Source organism: Dunckerocampus dactyliophorus, chromosome 13, assembly GCF_027744805.1.
Source record: "Dunckerocampus dactyliophorus isolate RoL2022-P2 chromosome 13, RoL_Ddac_1.1, whole genome shotgun sequence".
NCBI classification, from domain to species: Eukaryota; Metazoa; Chordata; class Actinopteri; order Syngnathiformes; family Syngnathidae; genus Dunckerocampus; species Dunckerocampus dactyliophorus.
The window spans coordinates 10,749,858-10,770,646 of NC_072831.1; the positions used below are offsets into that span (position 1 = coordinate 10,749,858).

Here is a 20,789-nt window from a genome sequence, read left to right on the forward strand (position 1 = left end):
GCCTCATACAAGCGTGATTTTATATATAAAAAAAACTAAGATGCTTGATGATGGGTCCAGACTCTAAGGTTTAGGAGAAGGATTGTCCCTCCGTATTTTTATGTACGGTAGTTTTTTTTATGAAACAGGCAGGAATCACACCACATCTTTTGGGTTCCTAATTTCCAATTCCTCAAATATTTCCCCAGACTATACTGTGATTATTCTTTATGTTCCCACATGCATCAGCAGCACCACCGTCCCATTAGTAATTATAATACTGGTCACTGGGGATGATCATTTTCATTAACACAATCAGATTGAGTAAGTGACAGTTCTGGAAACGTCGCCATGTCTGTCAAAGTGTAAGTCAAGTCAGCATTCATGTGAAACGTACGACATAGCTTCTAAAGTAGCGGTATTGGTTCCTCATAAACGGGATCCTTTTCACACACTCGATGCAACATGAAAGCTGTCCAGCCTTTTGAGACCCTGCGTCCACACACAAGGACATTACATGTTTGCCTTTCTGCACCATGATACTTTGTTTTTTAGGACTTTGACCTGTTAGACACATTCAGGGACACTACCCGCCTCATCTTGTGGTGCCATCACATCATTACACCTATCGCAGTGAACGCAAAATGGCGGCCAAGTCAGCAAAATACTTCTGCGGCAGCTCCTGAAAGAAAAACAGCAAGGTAAAAATGATATCAACATTTTCAGAATGAAACCAGTGTATTTATGTACAATTATGTCTCTACCTTCATATTGCGTTACAATTTGACGCATTCCCGTGGCAAACTACGTCAGGAAATGTTAAGTATTTCTTTGAGTACATTGGGATTGTGTAACGTGCTTGATTGTGCCATGTAAGTCGCCAAGCTTGCGAATATTTAATTGATTTTATAGTTGTAGTTCTTTTGTGCATTTGCTTATTCATGTGGTTAAAAAGGACCTATTATGCTTTTCCTCTTTTCTGACCTATAAATGTTGTTACAATGTTGTATTCGCGGGTTAAACGATGCCAACGCGTCAGATAATGAGGTTTACGCAATTGGAAGTGAGACCTGAAAGCAGTTTTGGACGGCTCTGCACTCTGTGTTTTACAGAGTTTTTTTAACACCGAGTTCCACTGACGTCAATGAACCTGGAATTCCTTATATGGGCATGCCGAGCACCCCCGCTCTGCTTCGCTCTGTTCACGGTGTTGGCATGTCGAGCAATGTCTCCCAGGAAATGTTAGTTCGGGTGTGCCTGAAGAGGCAAGAGGTTGGAGTTGCTGATTCCCGGCCAGGAAGAGAAAAATATGCTCATCTGGCAACGGCACTTCACACTGGACTGTTTTGTGAGCACAGGCCAACACGAAGATGGACTATCTGCCAAACTGTTGGTGAAGTCCGACGCCTTTCCAACGTTACTTGTCGTGTTGAAGAGTCAGCAGAGCAAGCTGTATTTAGGAATATTTACAAATGTGTAAATACTTCTGGCAAGTGGTACAAAGAATGAGAGTCTGCTATAACATCCACAAGTACACCAACATTTTGGTGTAAACAACAGCATGTTGACATTGATGGTGAGCCAGAACCCAACCAGTCTTGTGTTTTTACTCTGTAGCCCAAATATTGGTTTCCAAATACATCCATCCATCTAAAATTGAGAACTGAAGAAGCCTTTTGGATTAAAGATGAAATGTCTTCAACAACAAGAAGAGTCCAGTTGCCTCAATTCAACCTTTTGCAGCTCAAAAAATCGGCTGTTTTTTCTGCAGAAAAAAAAAACACTCATTCACCCCAAGTCTGTAATAATTTATAAATATGTGATAATAGAGGTGAAATGTACAGCATACATGTACCACTGTTAAAAAGGCCACAATGTTTACATGTTAATGTCTTTATGCTTCACTGATAATGTTTTTTCGTCAAGCGTTGAGATTTCGCACTTTGTTTGGCAGTCCTGGAATGCACAGTAGTTGCTGTGAGACGTAAAAGTGTAACAGGGAAACAAAATACAGCGTTCCGAGGGATAGGTTCCCAAAATAGCCTGCAATAAGTGAAATCCGTGAAGTAGCCAACTTTATGTTTTTTTTTTTTTTTTACAATTCTATATGTTTTAAAGCTGTACAACCCGTCAACTTACACTTTATTCACTGTTCTCAGACAGGCAATAACATTTTCCCACATTTCTCTCTTGGTTAAACACTCTCAAAAAAAGTTAAATTCTTTGTTTGAATTAAGTATCAATCTTAATGATCAACACAAGAAATGATTAAGTCACTCATGCATATTTCACTCCTGTGACCGTCCCCTTTCATCCTGGCGCCATTCCGCTGCACTGCAGCGTTTTTGTATCCTTGTTAAAACATACTGCTGCAGACGAACCGAAGATTGATTTACAAGCTCGCAAGCTAGCGATGACACAGGAGACATGGCGGGACGGCACGAAGGAGATTGATTGACAATGGTCTACAGCCAATCAGGATGCAGTGCAGACAGAAGAGAGAGGGAAGAGATAGACACTCAACTTCCCACAATGCGATTCTTCTTAAAGGGCCAGGCTCAGCCTGTAACGGCATTCATACGCTGGAATAAAAAACAAAAAGAAGCACTAAAAAAATTCAGAGGGAGCGAGGGAACCCTGCATAACAATCCGCCTCAAAACTTGCAGCGTTGTGAACACAAGTTAATATCTGATTGTAATCGTTACTAGAATTACAACAGGCAAGCAGTGTGGATTATGTAGACGTGGCTTGGAGAAATGCCTTCTACAACAACTAGCTGGGATGACTCAGCAGCCTCCAGTGCAGGGGAGCCTCATACTACTGCTGGCCCCCCAGAGTAAGGTGGAGGTGGCCCCACAACAGATGTAAGCGTGGTTCGTGCTCTAGCCCGTGTTTCTGATTGATCTGTTCTATCAATCATGAAATGTAACCCCTGCAAAAAGCTGGACGTACTGTACTGTTCAAACAGCACAAACAACCATGGCAACATTTGCCAGATTAAGAGATGATGCTTCAAATAGTTGAGCAATCACCTCTCCTGGCCAATCACGCCGTCATCTGATCGATGCTACCTCTCCTCATCACGCCACTCAAGTCTGGCTTCACATGCGGGCCTCCCCTCACTCCTGCTAGCATATGGAGCTGTGGCTGACCCGGGGAGTCGTTGAGTGTGGGGACAGATGCACTCGTCCCACGCACCCTCCCCCCCGAACCCCGCACTCTGCACCCACCCGCTACAACCGGGCCTTCCCTCTTATCCACCTGTTTTGGGGTCACACACACCAGTGGGACGAGTGGCGGTGCACGTGCCACACCAGCCGCTTGGCCTCGCCGCTTTGTTACCCCTCCCAAGACAAAAGGGTATTTATTAGGGAGGCCGGCCGCCTGCCCCAAGGGAACACAATGACTTGGGGCTGGCAGGGCCTCGGGGCAGTCCATCACGTGCCCGCTTTATCTGAATGAGCATCAGGGGGCATCTGGTGTGTGCGAGTAACCTGAGGTATTATGCCAAACGACTAATAACACAGTGTGTGTGTGCTTGTTTGTGCAAGGTGGTGGTAGAGTAGGGAGGGCGCCACTGAAAACAATTGCATGTATTATAATGAAATGAGGTTGAATACAATGGGCCTCACTAATAGGTCAACTAACATGAAATTCATGTTGAGCTGAAAATTGTGTTTAACCTCATCTGATCTTAACGGACTGTTTCCTACATTGGTGTTGGTAAAAGATGCCGTTGTTGCAAAATATAATACAGCGGAACCTTCGTTAGGGTCCGCCTCAGTTAGCATGCTTTTCGGTTAACGTCGAAAATTCACGCCACAGTTTTGCCTCAATTTGCGTGCATTCTCCAGTTAGGGTACAAGATGGCGCATGTCTTTTTGTGTTATTAATACCCTGCGTGAGTTCATCTGTAATCTTAATATCTCTTTTTCTTGAATCAAAAAACGTCCTTCCTTGTTAGCATCCTAATGGTAAGCGAACAACATGGCAACCGGACCCGGATGTTACATTTCCTGTCTATGATGTCATCAGCGGTTGACTCTCAAAAATGTCAACACAAAGCGCGTTTTTAAAGTTTTGTAATTATAGTTTTACGTGATAAAACAATTCTAAATGCATATAAATTACAGATGAATTGAATTCACTTGAATTCAGGAAACAGCTCATGTCAAAACAAGAAGGTGGTGTTTGATCTCGTTGCCATATCATGTCTTTGGGGACACTCGTCAAGAGATATATATATATATATACTGTATGTATTTATATATCTTTTGAAATATATATATATATATATGTATATATATATATATATATATATATATATATATATATTTCATATTGTTGTTCGCATGTCATACTATAATTGTAAAACTATAAAAACGTGTTTTGTGTTCACATTTTTGGCTTTCTGGAACGGATTAGTTGGATCTATATTATTTCTTATGGGAAAAATTGATTCGTTAGCATCCTTTTCAGGTAGAGTCAGACCTTCTGGAATAAATTAATGACGCTAACCAAGGTTCACTTAATGTCATTTTATTCGTTTTTAAATAAGCCTTATACCTTTCATCATTGTCAGTATTTTTAAGTGAAGCTCTACCATTATATTTGTACGACACATACTGCTGCTTTTTACTTTATTATGTATTTATGCTTGCTTGTATACCTTAATAAATGTGTACAATCTTCTAGTTCAAACATGCCGTTGATTAGCTGCTCCCATCACACACGCTGGCTGTGCTGCTGAGTGATTTATGAACTCCAGCAGAGAGCGGAGCACTGACACCGCGGGGGTTATCAGACTCAGGTCGCCGAGGTTAACAAGGTCGGGTCAAGTTGAGACCGACGGGTCTGTGAGGATCTTGACCTCTGGGTCGCAGAGGAATGAACTAACATAACATATGATCCAGTAGAGTGGACTGAAAATATATACTGTAGAAGTATAAACCAATAATTGAATCCAGTTACTTAATGTGGACATCAGTGACTTGTATTAGTTTGTGTTGTTTTTGAGGAAAGGAAACTCGTATTTTTTTGCGAGGGGATAAGATGAATGCACTATTTTATACACCGGTCATCTTACGGTTAGTTCTGATTTTGAAGCAGTTTTTCCATAAGAAGTACAGTGTTACTTTTTTTTTTTCCCCAAAAAAGGTTAGACAAAATACGGAACATACGAAAACCGAGGTAAAGTAATGGCCTAAATCCAATTAATCCTTTCCACACACCCAAAAAGACAAAGAAAACCTCCCAACATTTTATTGAGAATAATTTTACATGCAGAAAACAATGTGAACTAATTATAAATAAGGAATGGATGGAACTTATTCTTGATGCAGACTTCCCTTGCATCCTGAGGAGATGGAATTTTCAGCTTCTTTATCAAATTTCTGGCACTCGCAACTTTCTTTGGCCCCGTGGCAGGTTATGTAGCAGTCGCACTCAATCAAAAAATGCTCAGACAGTGACTCAGCAACCCAGAGGATACTTTCTTTAGGCATTCGATTTTGCAGAATAATACAGTACAAGGCAAACAGACTAATTTTTTATGTGTAAAAGTGTACAAAAACCAGGACAGTGTATGAAAACCGAGGCAAAATTTTGTCGAAAATTTCGTCTGAAACTGAATCTACAAAAATTGGGGGTTTGACTGTAATGTGAATAGAAATAATCTGCTCCAAGGTCAAACTGTTGGCATCATAAAACCCTCAATCCATCCATTTCCTGTACTGCTTGTCCTCACTAGGGTCGCGGGTATTCTGGAGCCTATCCCAGCTGTCTTCGGCTAACTAACTACAGTATACACTTTGCGCTTCGAATTGCACAGCTTCACGACTTTTCAATAATATACTAATTAATAAATTATAGCTGTTTTGTGGTTGAATATAGCCTATTATTAGTAAAAAAAAATGCATATTTAAGCAAATCTGATCTATTTCTTGCCTAAAATAAGTATTTTCAAGCAAAAAAAAAAGGATAAATGAACTAAAATACAAATATAAGGCATTCAGAAGATGCGTTCAAAGACGTGATGACTAAGTGTCAGTAGTGTTACATTGATGAGACAATATCCACCGCAAGAAGTATTGTACAGAACAAGACGTAAAAAAAAACCCCAACAACAAGGAACTCTCCCAATCCTAATGTGTGAGTCTATATTATATCTTATTTATGTCTTATATGACTTACTTTTTCATATCCTTTGCACTTTGGGGATTACAAGTGTAAAGGTGACTATAGGGGTGTTATTTCATGTTTGAGGGCTCTAATACTGTTGGTCATAAACAGTTCTAAACGGGTTTGGAACCAATTAACCGTGATAAACTAGGGTTTACTGTACAGGCAATGTTTTAAGGAACATTACAGTACAGTATTGCAAAAAAAAGTCCCAAAAAGTCAAATAAAAAGCAAAAGGCACATTTAAGTCATCTTTTTACTGTCGCATAACTATGGTCTTGCGTAATATGCAACTTGTGATGTTTGACTTGACAGAAGTGAAAACTTTGTGTGGCTTTAAAGACATAGATATTTAGCCCAACATTTTCTGTGAAATTCTGAAGTCTACAACCTCAACTTTATTTGATAAATGGTTTTTTTTTTATTTTCACAACGTGTTCATGGGCAGCTTCAAATGCAGATGATTTCTTTAGGCTTCTACCTTCACTGTGCTCTTATTCACGTAAAAACAGATTCAAATCATGCTGCTTTGATTCTTTTCTAATGTAATCTGTTATTTTGTTGTGTCTGAGTCCAGATGACGTTACATCATCCTGGCAGGGTTCGCATGTGCGTTATTGTGTCTATTGTGGACCACGGAGGCGGCGTGTCACGCTCTTTCGACAGGCACGGTTACACACGGCTTGTGGCGCCCTGACCTACAACTCCCCCCGCTTGTTTGTCAGCGGTTGTTTGGCCTACTTTCATAAAGACAAACACCGCCAATCATTTTGCTGTGCATTTCCATGAAAATGAAATAAACAAATAGCAGGGAGTGGCAGGGCTCTGAGGGGGGTTTGTCTTTCAAGCAGGGAACCACTTGATAGGACATACAATAACAACATTGCTGGACAAATGTAAAGACAAATTGAACACTCTGCCAAATAAAATGAGTGTAAAGGATGACAAATGTGACAAACTAATAAAATTGCATTCAATCCTAAATTTGTGGTCAGCCAGCAGACCATCAAACGGCCCCTTGAACACCTTGCCTTCTATTAGTGGACAGTCGGGATGCTACAGTTCATTAATGACTATACTTCATAGCACTGAAAGAGTACTTAATTAGTGGCACACTGCTCTGCTCAAGGAGGAGGGGGTGCTGGGAGGTACCCAAGGGGGAGAGATGGGTGTCCAGTCCACAAGCCCCCTATTGTATTGGCCTTGTGTTTGTAAAATATAAACATAAAAAGGTCAAATAATTTGGAAGTGATTCAGGAGAGATGCATTGCTTTGACATGAGGAGTGCTGTCAAACAAAACTGATTGTTTCCTGGAGGCAGGAAGACGACATGGACAGCCCCTCAAGGCTGGACTGTATCAAACGTGATTGAAAAGCTTTAAATGGGTGTCAAACAAGCATGGACATAATGTTTGACTTAAATTATCAGCAGTCCCACAGGAGGTGTCTGCACCCGCCCGCCCCCAGCACCAACCACCCGACCCCCAGAGGAGAGGGTGTGTGCGGAATACAAACACAGGACTCACCAGTGACCAGCGGGTCAGCACGCTGGTACCGGTTGCTCCTGTGGGATTTCATTTCAACATTCCTACAGCAGCATTTTTAATTTGCTGGACATGATTCCCCCCCCACACCTCAGAGACCCCAACCCGCCTCAACGCCCCCCCTGCTCCCTTGTAAGCACAAACGGGAAAACAGCACTTCCAACATGCAGTCAGCGAGGTTTTAAGTGTGTGTTTGTGTGGCAGGTGGTGGTGATGGGTGGGTGGGTGGGTGCATATTTGGAGAAGGGTGGGGTTGTTGTCTGTTGTAGGGTCCCAGATGGGTTAATGGGGAGTTTAGCATCAGGATTACAATGCAACAGTGTGGCTTCAGAGTTAGTCGTGATTACCCCAAGCCTCCTGCCACCCACTCACCAGCACCACCACTGGGCCAATAACACATAGTCCGTCTGGATGTACACAACCAAACACTGCTGTACATTTTGTCACAACGAAATTGATATCAGCTACAGCAAAAAAAAAACATTAATTCTGGAGAAAAAACATACATTTAGAGAACAATTTCAAAGCTGTTTTTGTTGTATATAGAATATATATACACAGGTATATATAGTATATACAGTAGTATATATATATATATTTATATATATATATGTATATACCTTTATGTATTTTGGAGAGAAGACTTGTTGTATTTCAATGTAAACATGTACTGTAGATCAATGCTTTCAACCAAACTATACAATATAAAAAAACATACCAGATTATATCATGTGTTACATATTGTTGTGCTTAGTTACTGTATTTATGTAAATTACTTTTATTGTTTTTTATGTGATTCACTTAATGTGTTTATGTATGTTTTATTGTATTGAAGCCTATTATTATTATTCTAAATTAAAACATTTTGCTATTTGACAAATTAAAGCACATGAAGGAGGGGGGTAATTGATATGAATTAAAATGATCAATTATTGCATTTAAATAAATATATAAATTAGAGATGCTCGATATTGGCTTTCTTACCGATACTGGTATTGTCCAGCACTTAATATCCGATCCTGATGTCAACTGATACAAATATCGGGAGCAGCTCTTTCCTCTAATGTCAGGTCACATCAAGTAATAAATGAACACATAATGCAAAATAAGACTAATAACACTGCAATATGCAATACAAGTTGGTGTTAAACAAGTCTAACAGTGCAATATTTATTTGAATCTTTTGTCTCAGCCAAAGTCATGGAAAAATCCTGAGCGATAGTCAACTAAAATAACATGCCCTCCTAACATCAACAACTGGTATAACAGATTAGTCCTAATAAATTCACAAATAAGAATCCAGTTAATTAATGCTGGCATCTATACAAATTGGAAAGCTGCACATTTCTATGTGACACAAACATCCGTATAAGACCAGTTCATGCAAAGTATGAAACTCTGAACTAATCAGTGAAATTATAAACTAGGCTGTATACTTTAATTTGTATTGTATAAAAGTATGTGCAAATTAAAGCACATTTAATTAAAAGGTGGGGCTCCACAAAATGTTGATATGCAGTACATATACAGTAGATCGCCACATATTCACGATTTTTGGAAAACATTTTTTTTGTTGTGTTTTTTTATGCATCTCATTCAAATCGGTAATAATTTATAAATATGTGATAATCCCACAATTTTGGCATGTTTATGTCTTTATGCTTCACTGACTTCACATTTAGTTGCGCAATCAATTAAATGCACCATAGATGTGCGCTGTGAGACAAAAGTTAAACATAACTTGCTCTGCTGCTGCCACAGCTTCATAAATCCACCAAATAGAAGACGGACTGCTGTGTTCTTTAGCTGCTCTATTTTAACCACATAAGGACGTCAAGTCAGACTCGGATTCATCTTTCATTATCATTCATTCGTGGTGAGTCCATGAACATTTTATAATTTAAAATGCATTTAACAAGTGTATAAGGCATATTTAGGGCTTAAACCTGGATTATGCTACTTTGTACTTACCTTGTTAGCTGTAGAACAATGGCAATTGAAGAGAGACAGGGAAGGTTCTGGAGCTAAATCTAATCTAATCATTACAGCAGCTGCTTTTATCACAAATTTTGATCTCATATCAGAGGAGAGCGTCAATGTCAAGCAAACAGGAGTTTGTTTTTTTTTGGGGGGGGGGGTCAAAAATAGACATTTTAATGGGCATCTCAATTACTCATTCGCATATTGCAGGAATATACTGCAATCTAAAAATGATATTGAAATAAATATACATTAATATAATGAACCAATAAGAATAACAATAAGAATTTTTTAAAGAAACGTGCTAACACACAGAAGAAAAACACATCGCAAAATCGTATGGATGATGTAATATTTTTCGCCTATGCCGAAAATACCACAATGAATAGGTGGCAACCTGGTTACTGAGGCTCTAACCCTTTTTAAACGTTTTCTTTTTTAGGATGACTATAACTGAGGGGCGAAACAGGGCCAAAAATAATAAAAGTTCAACAAGGCAACCTCTACAATGGTTCCAGAGAGCAAAATGGCCAATGCTGATTGTGGTTGCATTCAAACATCCATGATCATTATTAACACTAAAGTGTGATCTCAGTCATCTGGGAAGGGTTCAGAGTAGAGTCGTGCTCATTCACATCGAGAGGAGCCAGTTAAGGTGGCTCAGGCATCTTCTCCAGATGCCTCCCTGGTGAGGTGTCCCGGGCATGCCCAGCCGGGACAAGGCCCCGGGGCAGACCTAGGACACGCTGGAGGGATTATGTCTCACAACTGGCCTGGGAACGAATAGGTGGCCGGTGACCGGGAAGTCTGGGCTTCCCTACTGTGACTGTTGCCCCCGCAAACCGGACCCGGATAAACGTAAGAAAATGGACGGATGGCTGGACTAAAGTGTGGTTTAAGTGTGGTCCTTCTCCCAACTCCTCACCTCCACAGGGTGTCAGACTAATCTGTTTGTCAAAAGCGTGTCTTACCTCTGGACACTTCCACCCGCTCTCCTCCCTCCCCAGCTGCTGGCCATCACGGTTCTGTCCCAGCACGGCCAAGCGCAGGGAGATTGAAATGTTATGGAAAAGAAGCGCTAATTAAATTCCTCAGGTTAATCCCTGCCGATCTCCTCATTGCACTCTCCAAGCTGGCCCCTCTGAAAGGGGGAGTGGGGGGTGGGGTGTTAGAGACTACAAACAAACATTCAGGACTGAAAACAATTCAAAAGGAGGCCCAGTGTGAAAACGGCTGTGCATTAAACAATGTGTGGACAGTCATCTTGGTTCAGAGGCGAGATGCACAAATATGGGAGAAGCAGCGTGCAACATGCAACAAAAATGCCAGAAATGAATCACTGTGCACAAAAGGGTGGAAATTTGTCAAAACATGCACCCCCACTATGTTACCTGTGCTATTATTTTTCAGACAAATACACCACAGAGTGACAGTTATTAAAATTAGATGCCCTAAGCCTGATTGACTTGAAATTTCTCACACAGCTCAACAAAACACCCGCTGTAACTTTAAGATATTTAGCCAAATCCTCACAAACCCTCACTTTAAGGGGACAGGCAGACATACGTCTGTACAATTTGAGCAAGATTAGTCGAAAAGCATAGCCGCCATCAACCAAAAGGTATTGGCTGGGGCACTAGGCAGAGCTAATTGGCCATAAGTCTTCTACCATTTGTCTAATGATTATAAACTTTGAGGTTACCTGTATTACACGGATGATAGTATTTCCTCCAACCCAAAAGTGATGCCACAAATGTCAATTGTAGACTGTAGATACTTTCAGGGATGATGACATCATGTGTGCTTAACATATATGCACATAGTAATAATACACGCCTGTTACGGGAGTATGCTCCTTAAGGCTGTAGAAGGCATCAATATATACCAAACCAAATTACCCTCCAAAGCATGCACCTGAGCCTCATATCATACCACCGTTACCACAGAAAGCTGAACTAGTTAGAATATTCTTAAGTTCATGTTAAGCGTTCTCCAATAGCACTGATGACTGTTCTGTTTAAGGAAAGAGTGTGAGATAGGCTCACTGCCTCTAGTCTTGGTCATCCACAGGATGATGGAGCTGAAGAGAGCAGGTGCTAGTGCGCCACGTGGGGACGTCGACGGGGCAGACGCAGGCGTATTACACTCTGTGGGCGTGCTGCGTCACACATACCACGCGCCTGCGTTGTGGCTTCGCTCAGAGGTGTAATGCCTGATTAGGGGATTACAGGAAAGTGCTTCTTTGCACTTCTGTGAGAAACAATTATTAACATGCTGGTGTCTCTAATCCTGGATAAACACAGCTTTTCAAGAACAACAGCAGAGTCTTTCTTCCCTTCCCATAAAAAAAGGCCCGTAGTCACTTAGGCCCGTAGTCCAAAGTAATAGAGGCAGATGAGTGGGGCTAGTGTGATGACATCATAGCTTGAGGAGCATTGTGTACTGTCACTTGTTGAATGGGCATTAGTCTGAGACATGTAATCTTTTATTGTTTGTACACTTGTCTCATGTAATCTGCTTTCTAGCAACTCTCGCACAGTTTCCTCAAGCCAAAGTACCCCAGACTGCTATGTTTAGGCCATAGTTAATGCAATTAGTTAAGAAAGAAAAAAGCTATTATACTATTATCCTTAATAATATACCCCGTATAGTATATAAAACCACCCTATGCAGCTACATACACATGCACACACATATAAGGCCTTATATCCCTTGAAAGACGCTATATCATTTAAAGTTATTATTTATTATTAAACCCAAAAATATGTCTGCTGTTTTCTACTGATTAAAGTGCATTACTATTACTATACAAGTGCCATTAAAGACATGAGGAGTTACCATGTAAGGAGTGTACAGATATTAACTATCTAACTTCAACACAGGCCAGCTATTAGACACACTTGCACTCTGAGTTTCAAAACAAGAGATGTGAAAAAAACAAACAAACAAAAAAAAAACAAAACGAAAATTCAAGTCAAAGATGTTTTAATTTAACAATTAAACTTATTGTTGTTGCTGTGGTTTTTCCCCTAATATTTTGGTTACCTAAGAAATATGAGAGGGTCGATATACGTAGTAGCACTCAGTTTCATGCACGACAGCTGCACACCAAACTACAACCTGCAAACACCATCATAAACATATTGTTAAATTAAGCCATCTCTAAGAATGTCAATCAAGAGTATTATCTTTTGGGTGGGGGGGGGGTATTTCATACAGATGTTGCATTGGCGTGTCACATTTGCATTTGAAATTTTTTTTTAAAAATTTTCTGGATAGTAAAGGAAAATAAGGGAGATTTCGCCCACCCCCTACTTCTCCGATATGCAGCTTTGTCACCTTCAGTCGTGGATGAAACTTAAAATCCAAGAAATTTAAAAGGAAACTAAACAAGAGGGCGACCGGAAGGAAGGGCAAAATAGCGGTGTTTCCGGGGAAAAACAAGAAGATTGGCAGGTATGTTTAAGAAATAGGGAAGAGTGTGCAAAGTTGGCTCGGGGGCCATTGCAGGCCTTCATTATTTTTTTTATTGGCCCGTGGCACATTGAAGAAACAAAAAGACACAAAAGCAGAAATGTGAAAAATAGATCAAAAGGGAACAATGTAAAGAGAAACGTTGATACTAACGACTAGGGGTGTCACAAGACGAGACGATACACGAGATTGGTTCTACTAGAACGAGACGAGACCAGATCTTAACATTACTTTTCAGAAAAGTACAATTAAAAAAATATATGACAGTATATTGCAATCTACTAATATAATTTCTACGACATCAAACTCTTCTGCACTCTGTGTGTATGCTACCGGCCCTGCCTCCACCCGCTGAGACAAAAAGACTGTATGACTGACTCTATGGCTCACGCCATTCATGCCATTTTTCTAGGAAAAAAACGCCTGTTTGGAGGTGGGAGATGAGGAAGACAGATACGGATGCACATGGCAATATATTGAGGCCGGCAAAATTATCGAGTTCATTTTCACTTATTGTGTGAATAATGATTCATTTATTTATTATTGGCCCAGGCCTAGTGCCCATAAGACTTTTTTTTTTTTCCTGAACAAGAAATCACGTTTTAATATCGCGTGACCTTGTGACACCCCCACTAATAACACAAATCTTTGATATGTTGTTTTGAGCCTTTTTTACAAAATTAAAAATAAGATAAAAAATAATGTGGCCCCCTGCATCATTTGATTTTTCAGTATGCGGCTCTTGGTGGAAAATGTCTGGACACCCCTGACATGGGGGACTCCCCATAAGGAAGGAGAGTCCCTACCGCAACTGCGTGAACATGTGTGCCCTCACAATGTAGAGATAACCACACAGAATATGGTTTCTGTGTTGCCCGTGGCTCTGAAATACAGCACCTCAAATCAACCTGCACGTTTCATTTCTGATAGCCCTCAATGTGCTGACGGGGCCGCACTACACGTCCACTCACTTGACACTTTGAAGAGTTCCTCATGCGCCTTTCCAGCCAACTTGTGTGGTACTGTCAAGATAGAAATACAAATTGAAGCTTCATTTGTAATATTGTTTTAGTGTCACTAAATGACTTCTGGATCAGAGGAATTGGGATTATGATCACCTCAGAGGATCTGTGGGAAGCAGGGGGAGCGTGGTCCAAAAGGTGCTGGTGCTGATGTTGGGGATGTGCTGTGCCCATCTGGCGGGTGAGGGTTTATCCTTAATCTCAAAGGCCCTCGGCAGGGGAGCCCCAGACTGTTGATGACTGCCCGCCTGCTGACTCCTCTAAAGATCTGACCTCCTCAGCACATAAACACACAGATGCGTGCCACAAGAGAACATGTCCACACATAGACCTCTGACATTCACAATGGCTAGATGTACATTGATGCTCAGTGGCCATATAATGGGTTTGCACCTCTAGCTTTATGGGTTCTCCCTTGGCCCATGTCCTATCACTGCATGAGGTTTTGTAGAAATCGGTTAAGTAGTTTTTGTTTAATCCTCCTAACAAACAAATGAAAATGAAAACATAACCTTCTTGGTGGAGGTAAAAATGTAAACACAGGAAGGAAATAGGAGGAAAAAACACACAATCATGCAGTTCATATGGAATAACACATTACCAACTACACACACGTGACCAAATAAATATACACACGCATAATTACAAAAATATAGACAGATCGGCAAACACACAGAAGCAGCCATACACAGCACACACCTAACCACCGATAATCCCCCAGACACACACACTCACACAGGGCATCATTGTTTATCACTGTGAACCAGCCCAATGACACCCATCACTCTAATTCCATTTGTCTGTTTAGATTCGTTTTGCTTTAATCCTCCCTTGTTTGTGCACATCTGCAAGCAGCGCCACGGTGCAGCCACAGTGAGGCCGGCAAAGAGAAAGAGAGTGATAGAGAGAGAGAGAGAGAGAGAGAGAAAGAGAGAAAGAGAGTATCCGTCCCCCCCATCCTGACACTGTGCTCCCTGGAGCTCCAGCAGCAGGGACGCCAGGTCCTATCTCCTTGCCCAGGGAGAAGCACCCCGTCCCAGCCATGGAGCTGCCGCCAGGCCCACGGGCCCCTGTAATCACAGCAAACAGTCAAACATGCAACCACACGGGCTCTTACACCAACACGTTAAAGGCTTTTTACACAGTATTACAGCACATCTTATTATCCCATTCAAGTCCCTCTATTAGCTCAATTGGATGGTGGGATTTTCATTTGTAAATTGAGGGATTTTAGATTAGCTTGTCTGTCAGCAATGAAATGCCCCCTGAGACTGTGAATTATGTGACCAATCACATAAGAATCACTGCCTCTGCATACTGGAGTGCATGAATGGATGGTGTGGCAAGAGGAAATTTAACCTAGTTTTGCAAAAAGTGTATCCTGAATCTCCGATATTATCAGTAAATCAGGATGCAGAATACATAGAAGATAGTAGGATACAGTAAATGGAAAGCAAAATGCAAAGGATATCATTTGTACATACCTGACACGCACCAATGTTAGCTTTTATGCAAAATATTATATTCAGGCCTAATAGAGCACCATTAAAGAGATAAATATTAGCTGCTATACACACCTAGGAGCAACATTATGCAGAGAAGCAGCGTGGTTGAAAGGAAGCGAATCATTTACCCTTCCTCCTCAGGCCTTCCATTCAGACAGTGTGAGAGCAGGAGTGGAGGGAGAGGTTTGGGGGGAGAAGGCACCACCAGCTAGTCGGGAGACCCGGCAAATTATGAAAATGCTTCTCTATGTCCTAAATGGAGGCAGAGCTCTTTAATGTGGCACAAAATTAGAACCTGGGGGAGGAAGTGTGGCCTGCTTGATTGGCGAAACCCCTCCTGGCCCACTACCATCCTCCATTCACTCGTACACACGCACAAGCACACGCACTCGCCTCTCCAAGCGTACAGAGATATTATCCTGTGTCGAGTGGATTGGGGAAAGTGAAGTATCCCAGAGAGAGCCCAGGGGCATCCATAAAGGTGCCTAATTTGTCAGTTTACTCCTCATTTATTTAAATAAATCTAAGACGGCAGCGGAGAGCTTTTTTTCCCTCCCTCTTTGCAGTCAGGCATAGAGAGACCTTTCGCCACGGTAGCCATTTTCAATTATGTCGTGCACCGCTGTCTTTGATATACACAAGTGCTGTAGTGGAGAGGCGCCACATCAAATAAACAAATGTGTGTACACAAGATAACAACGGCAACTTGGGTATGATATTCTAGGAAGAACTGAAAAGTTTTCCCACATGGGCAGATTAAAACTTTATGGAAATGTGCACAAAGCAGACAGCCAAACATGGCGTGTGAAGTGCTGTCATACGTGCAAATAAAAACATTCGTTTAAAATTACAGTGAGGTTTTGATGTAGAAAACAAGCATACATTGTCCCTCTGTTGACACTAAAATCCCATCACTTTGCACAGTCCAGTGGACCAGTGGGGGTGTGTTGGGCCTTGAGTCGACCAGAGAATGGCTAACAATTGATGCTGTAAATGGGAGGTGTCCCATTCTCTAGCCCTCTGAATTCTAATCCATCTCTCTTGTTTGGTTTGTTAAATTTTAGGGTACTGTTTGTGACAAGCGGGATGAGGGTGTTTGTGATCCTTACCTCTGATGAGGAGACAGTGCAGGGGTCCCAACAGTAAACTTACATGTCACAGCAACCAGGGTGGGTTGTGCAAAATCCCTCGCTGCACAATGGTCGCCACTCAAATATAAACATGGCCACAAAGAAGGGCACAACAAAGAAGGGCACAACAAAGATATAAATAAAGTCATTAAGCTTACAAACATACCGTACCTGCAATAAAGACAGACCGTGGCTGCCACACACTGAGAAACAGCAATGACACGTCACTGGCGATGGTAAACAAACTCCTGAGAATCAATCATAGCATGTCAACACAGACGTTAATGGACATAATTCAAGTCAATACATATTGATGGGATCAATCTGTTCAAAGCTAAAAACAAACAAAAAAACAGTTGATGTAAACCATATCTACAAAATGTGTGCAGTTTTTGTAGTCAGTTATTTTGGACAATTATAATGAAGCAACTTTGCGAAAACATTTTTGGTGAAGGCCAATGCATGCGTGCTTGGATGTGTAGCCCTGACCTCAACCCAATCAAAAACTACAACAGAGACTGTTAGCAAGCCACTTTCGTCCAACATCATGGATGTACGATCTCAAGTGTTCTTCAAACATCCTGTAGAAAGTTTTCCCAGACGAGTGGAAGCTGTTGTAGCTTGTCCCATTCTGTGGGTATAATGGGCAGGTGTCCCAATACTTTTGATCATTTGGTGTATGTTAAATTAGTCATCCTGAAGAGTTTCACTCAGAGCAGCAACTTAGCACTCATTCTTGAGTAACAACAAAGAATGCGTGTGGAAGTTTGCTGGCAGAAGTTGGCACCCAGCACAAAGATGGGTGGCGCCTGGTAAGCACCCTTGAAACAGGTTTCTCATGCTTAAAAATGGGATCTGCGTGCAAAGTTTTTCCAGAGTATAAGACTCCGCGAAAACTGTGGCCAGCTCAGTATATCATGCCTCTCACACCCTCTATTCTCTTCCCAAACACTAGCCGCCATGTCCCAAGCCGCCGCCTCCCTCCACTCCCAGCTTGCATGCAGCCAGAGAGAGGAGTGGAGATAGGCCCAGTTGCTAAAGCTGTCTTTTCAGCCCCTGCTCCGCGCTCAGTCTATCTGAGATACACAGCAAGCGGAGGTGTCGTTTTTCTGCTGGCATTTCGGACAATATCTACTTATAGACGGGAGGAAAAAAGAAAAAAGAAAAACAGAGAGGGTATTATCAGGGAGGGATGAGAGCAGCAAAGACATTTTGTCTTTTTATTCCCCTCCTAAGCCCTGGGCTTTGCTCCCAATCCGATTGGTCGATACGGCCAGGGATGTAAATGAAATGCAAAGAGGAATAAGGCTGGCTTCCCATCTCCGGAGTGTGCCCCTTCTAAGTCCCCCGCCCCTCTCTCGCACTGTCTTACTCTCTGGCTGTTTATACTGTTGTCTTTCTGTCTCCCCATTCATAGACCTGCTGCTCTCTGTGTTCCTGTCTCACCCTCAGTGCCTCCTATCCCCCCCATCCTTGCCCCATCCCTCCACTCTCCCTGGCTGGGCTCACAGAGCTCTTATCTCCTCAGACGCCCCACATTCCAGCGTTGTCGTGGCTCCCTGCCTGCATCCTCGGTCACGCCGATTCTACGGGTTCCCACAATCCTCGGCAGCTTGCTGATTTAGGGTGGGCAACTGACTTTCAGAGAAAGGGGACAGGAGAGCAGAAGAGGGTTTTGGGGAAGACGGGGTGAGGGCGGAGGGGAGACAAGTAAAGTAAAAATGGAAAGCGGGCGTAAGACAGCTCACCTCACAAATGTAAACATACAACTTTTGAGGTTACAATTGTGGTGGGTAACAACAACAGGAACTCTTCTGTAGTCCCAATTTCTTTATTAAACCTGTAAAACTGAATTGGGGAACCAAAATGTCCAAAGTGACTTGTATTGCTCTTCTTTTTTTTTTTTTTTTTTACTGCTCCAGATTATATTCAGAGAAAGCAGTGCTTTGATGCCTTGGGATCTTAAGATCAGCATCCTCCATCTATTGTCTCAGGGTCACGTGAGTCGATGCAGACATGTTAATTTTTCTATACATGAGGACTTTGCACAATTTCTCAAATAATCAGAGGGCTGTTCCCTTCTCTGACAATTTCCACATGGGTCTGGAGCATGAGAGCTATGCATGTTCACACACATGCATAGAGATTCAATAGCAAATTGACACACACACACCTTTAAAAGGGTCTCTGGCATTGTGACATTTCATATTTCATTTAAATCCATGAGAGATTACAGGCCTACCGGAAGAGCGAAGGGGAAAAAAAAACCCTCGTCGAATCCATTAGTTTTAAACATTTAAAAGACCATCTAAGATCGACTGATTGATGGACAGGGGGATGGGTGGCAAGTGCTCGGCGTGTGGAGAGTGGACTGGGTGGCACAGTGCAAGTCTGTCCTAGATTAAACAGCTGCTCTAATCCCCCATTTCTGCCCCCAAATTGGGTTTCCCTCAATCTCGTCGTCCTAATGTGAGGAAAAAAAAAAGAGAAGTGGAGCGGCGGCCAAGGCTAAAATAATCAGTACATTAAAAGCTGCATGGGCAGGGAAGGGGGGTGGAGCAGAAGATGTAATGATAAAGCAATCAAATGGGCGAGTCTAAATGGGTGCACAGGCAGCTTTTTGTTGAGGTCATTCAAGGCTTCCTGGAGTCCAGTACAAGTATGGCCAAATCCTATTTAGTAGTAAGTCCAGTGTGGCAATTTAGTCTTGAACAGAACTACATTATTGAGCTTCCTTGTGGAGGACCTGCCAAACAAGAGGCTTGTTACATGTAGATCAGCTTCACACCTTCTGCATGTCACCACCACATAGGTCTGCGTAAAAACATGTCATGTGGTTTTCTTGAAGTGCTTGGGTTGCCAGTCTCTCTCCTTCAGAAGGTGGGCAATGGCCGAGCGTATGGCGGGCGCCTGCGGATCTGTGGGATCCTTGTCCAAGTACAGGCTAAAGTGTTGGATGCTGCAGGTCAGCAGGCCATCTGGATTGTGGCCCTGGTGACCTGAGCGAAGCAGCCTCTCACAGGCCAGTGCCAGGTTCTTGTCCCAGTTGGGAGGGTAGTTGGAGTGGGCCTCCACAAGCTCCTTATACAGCTGTGAGGGGTATACAGACAAGCATGTATAGACGGAGACTATTATGAAAGCAGATGTTCTTCAAACGCAACAAATTTTGCAATGCGTACATTGTGGTACTTAAATCGGTCTGCTTTTATTTTTAAAAAAGTATAACTGCTGTTCAAGCTTTGTTGACTCACAGAGTAAGACAGCTCAAAGAGGTCAGCTTTGCCCTCTCCCTGCATCCTCTCAGCCAGGTCAAACAGAAAGAAAGCTGTCTTCATCCTGAAACAAAGCATGCAGGCTCAGGGCTAAGTGCTGGATGAATGGATGAATGGATGAGCCACGCTCTCTGACACACCACTTCAATGGAGTGATTTATGGAGATAGAACCGGATGCATATGCACTGTAGATGCTTTACCACACTGGATTGGCTTATGGAGATGGTTTAGCAAGTGTGTAGCTTGCATTTGGTATATGTATATGTATATAAGCATCTAAAGATAGATAGTTTGACTGTACCTGGCTTGCCACATCTCCTCGTTCGCCACACGCTCCCAGGATGCAAGATGGAAACTGTTCACATATGGAAGAAAAAAAACTTATCTGAGCAGCTTCAGGCAGTAGCTTGTACTAGCTCTAAATGAATACAAACATGACTATATTGTTCCACTACACTCGTGCAGGGTTTGAAGCACGAAACATCAATGTTGTCTGCATAAACTTTAAATGACTGAGCAACAATGCCAGCCTGCACATTAGACATGGAGTAAAACTACATTTGCCTATTTTTCCCACTTTGTAGATTCTAACCACTTGACCGCTTCTTCAAAAGAATATTTTAGCAGGGTCTCTGCACTAATATTTGGCTGGTGGGCATAAACGGACACGCTTGTCGTGAGAGTGCGGGAAATAATGTCAC

The 20,789-nt window shown here is 42.1% G+C and overlaps 1 protein-coding gene across 11 annotated transcripts in view; it reads right to left on the reverse strand.

Moving 5' to 3' along the window:
• Positions 1–18,315: 18,315 nt before the first annotated feature.
• Positions 18,316–20,789, reverse strand: part of tmem260 (transmembrane protein 260) — a 40,447-nt gene continuing 37,973 nt past the window's right edge. For 9 of the 11 annotated variants that reach the window (XM_054796998.1, XM_054796997.1, XM_054796999.1 and 6 more), the window contains 3 exons: positions 20,390–20,443; positions 20,067–20,151; positions 18,316–19,905 (listed from right to left, as the gene is read on the reverse strand). In XM_054796998.1, coding sequence (XP_054652973.1) covers positions 19,645–19,905; positions 20,067–20,151; positions 20,390–20,443 — 400 coding nt within the window. In that variant the 3' untranslated portion in view covers positions 18,316–19,644. The remainder of the gene's footprint in view (positions 19,906–20,066; positions 20,152–20,389; positions 20,444–20,789) is intronic. The other 2 variants (XR_008573473.1, XR_008573474.1) reach the window with 2 other exon arrangements.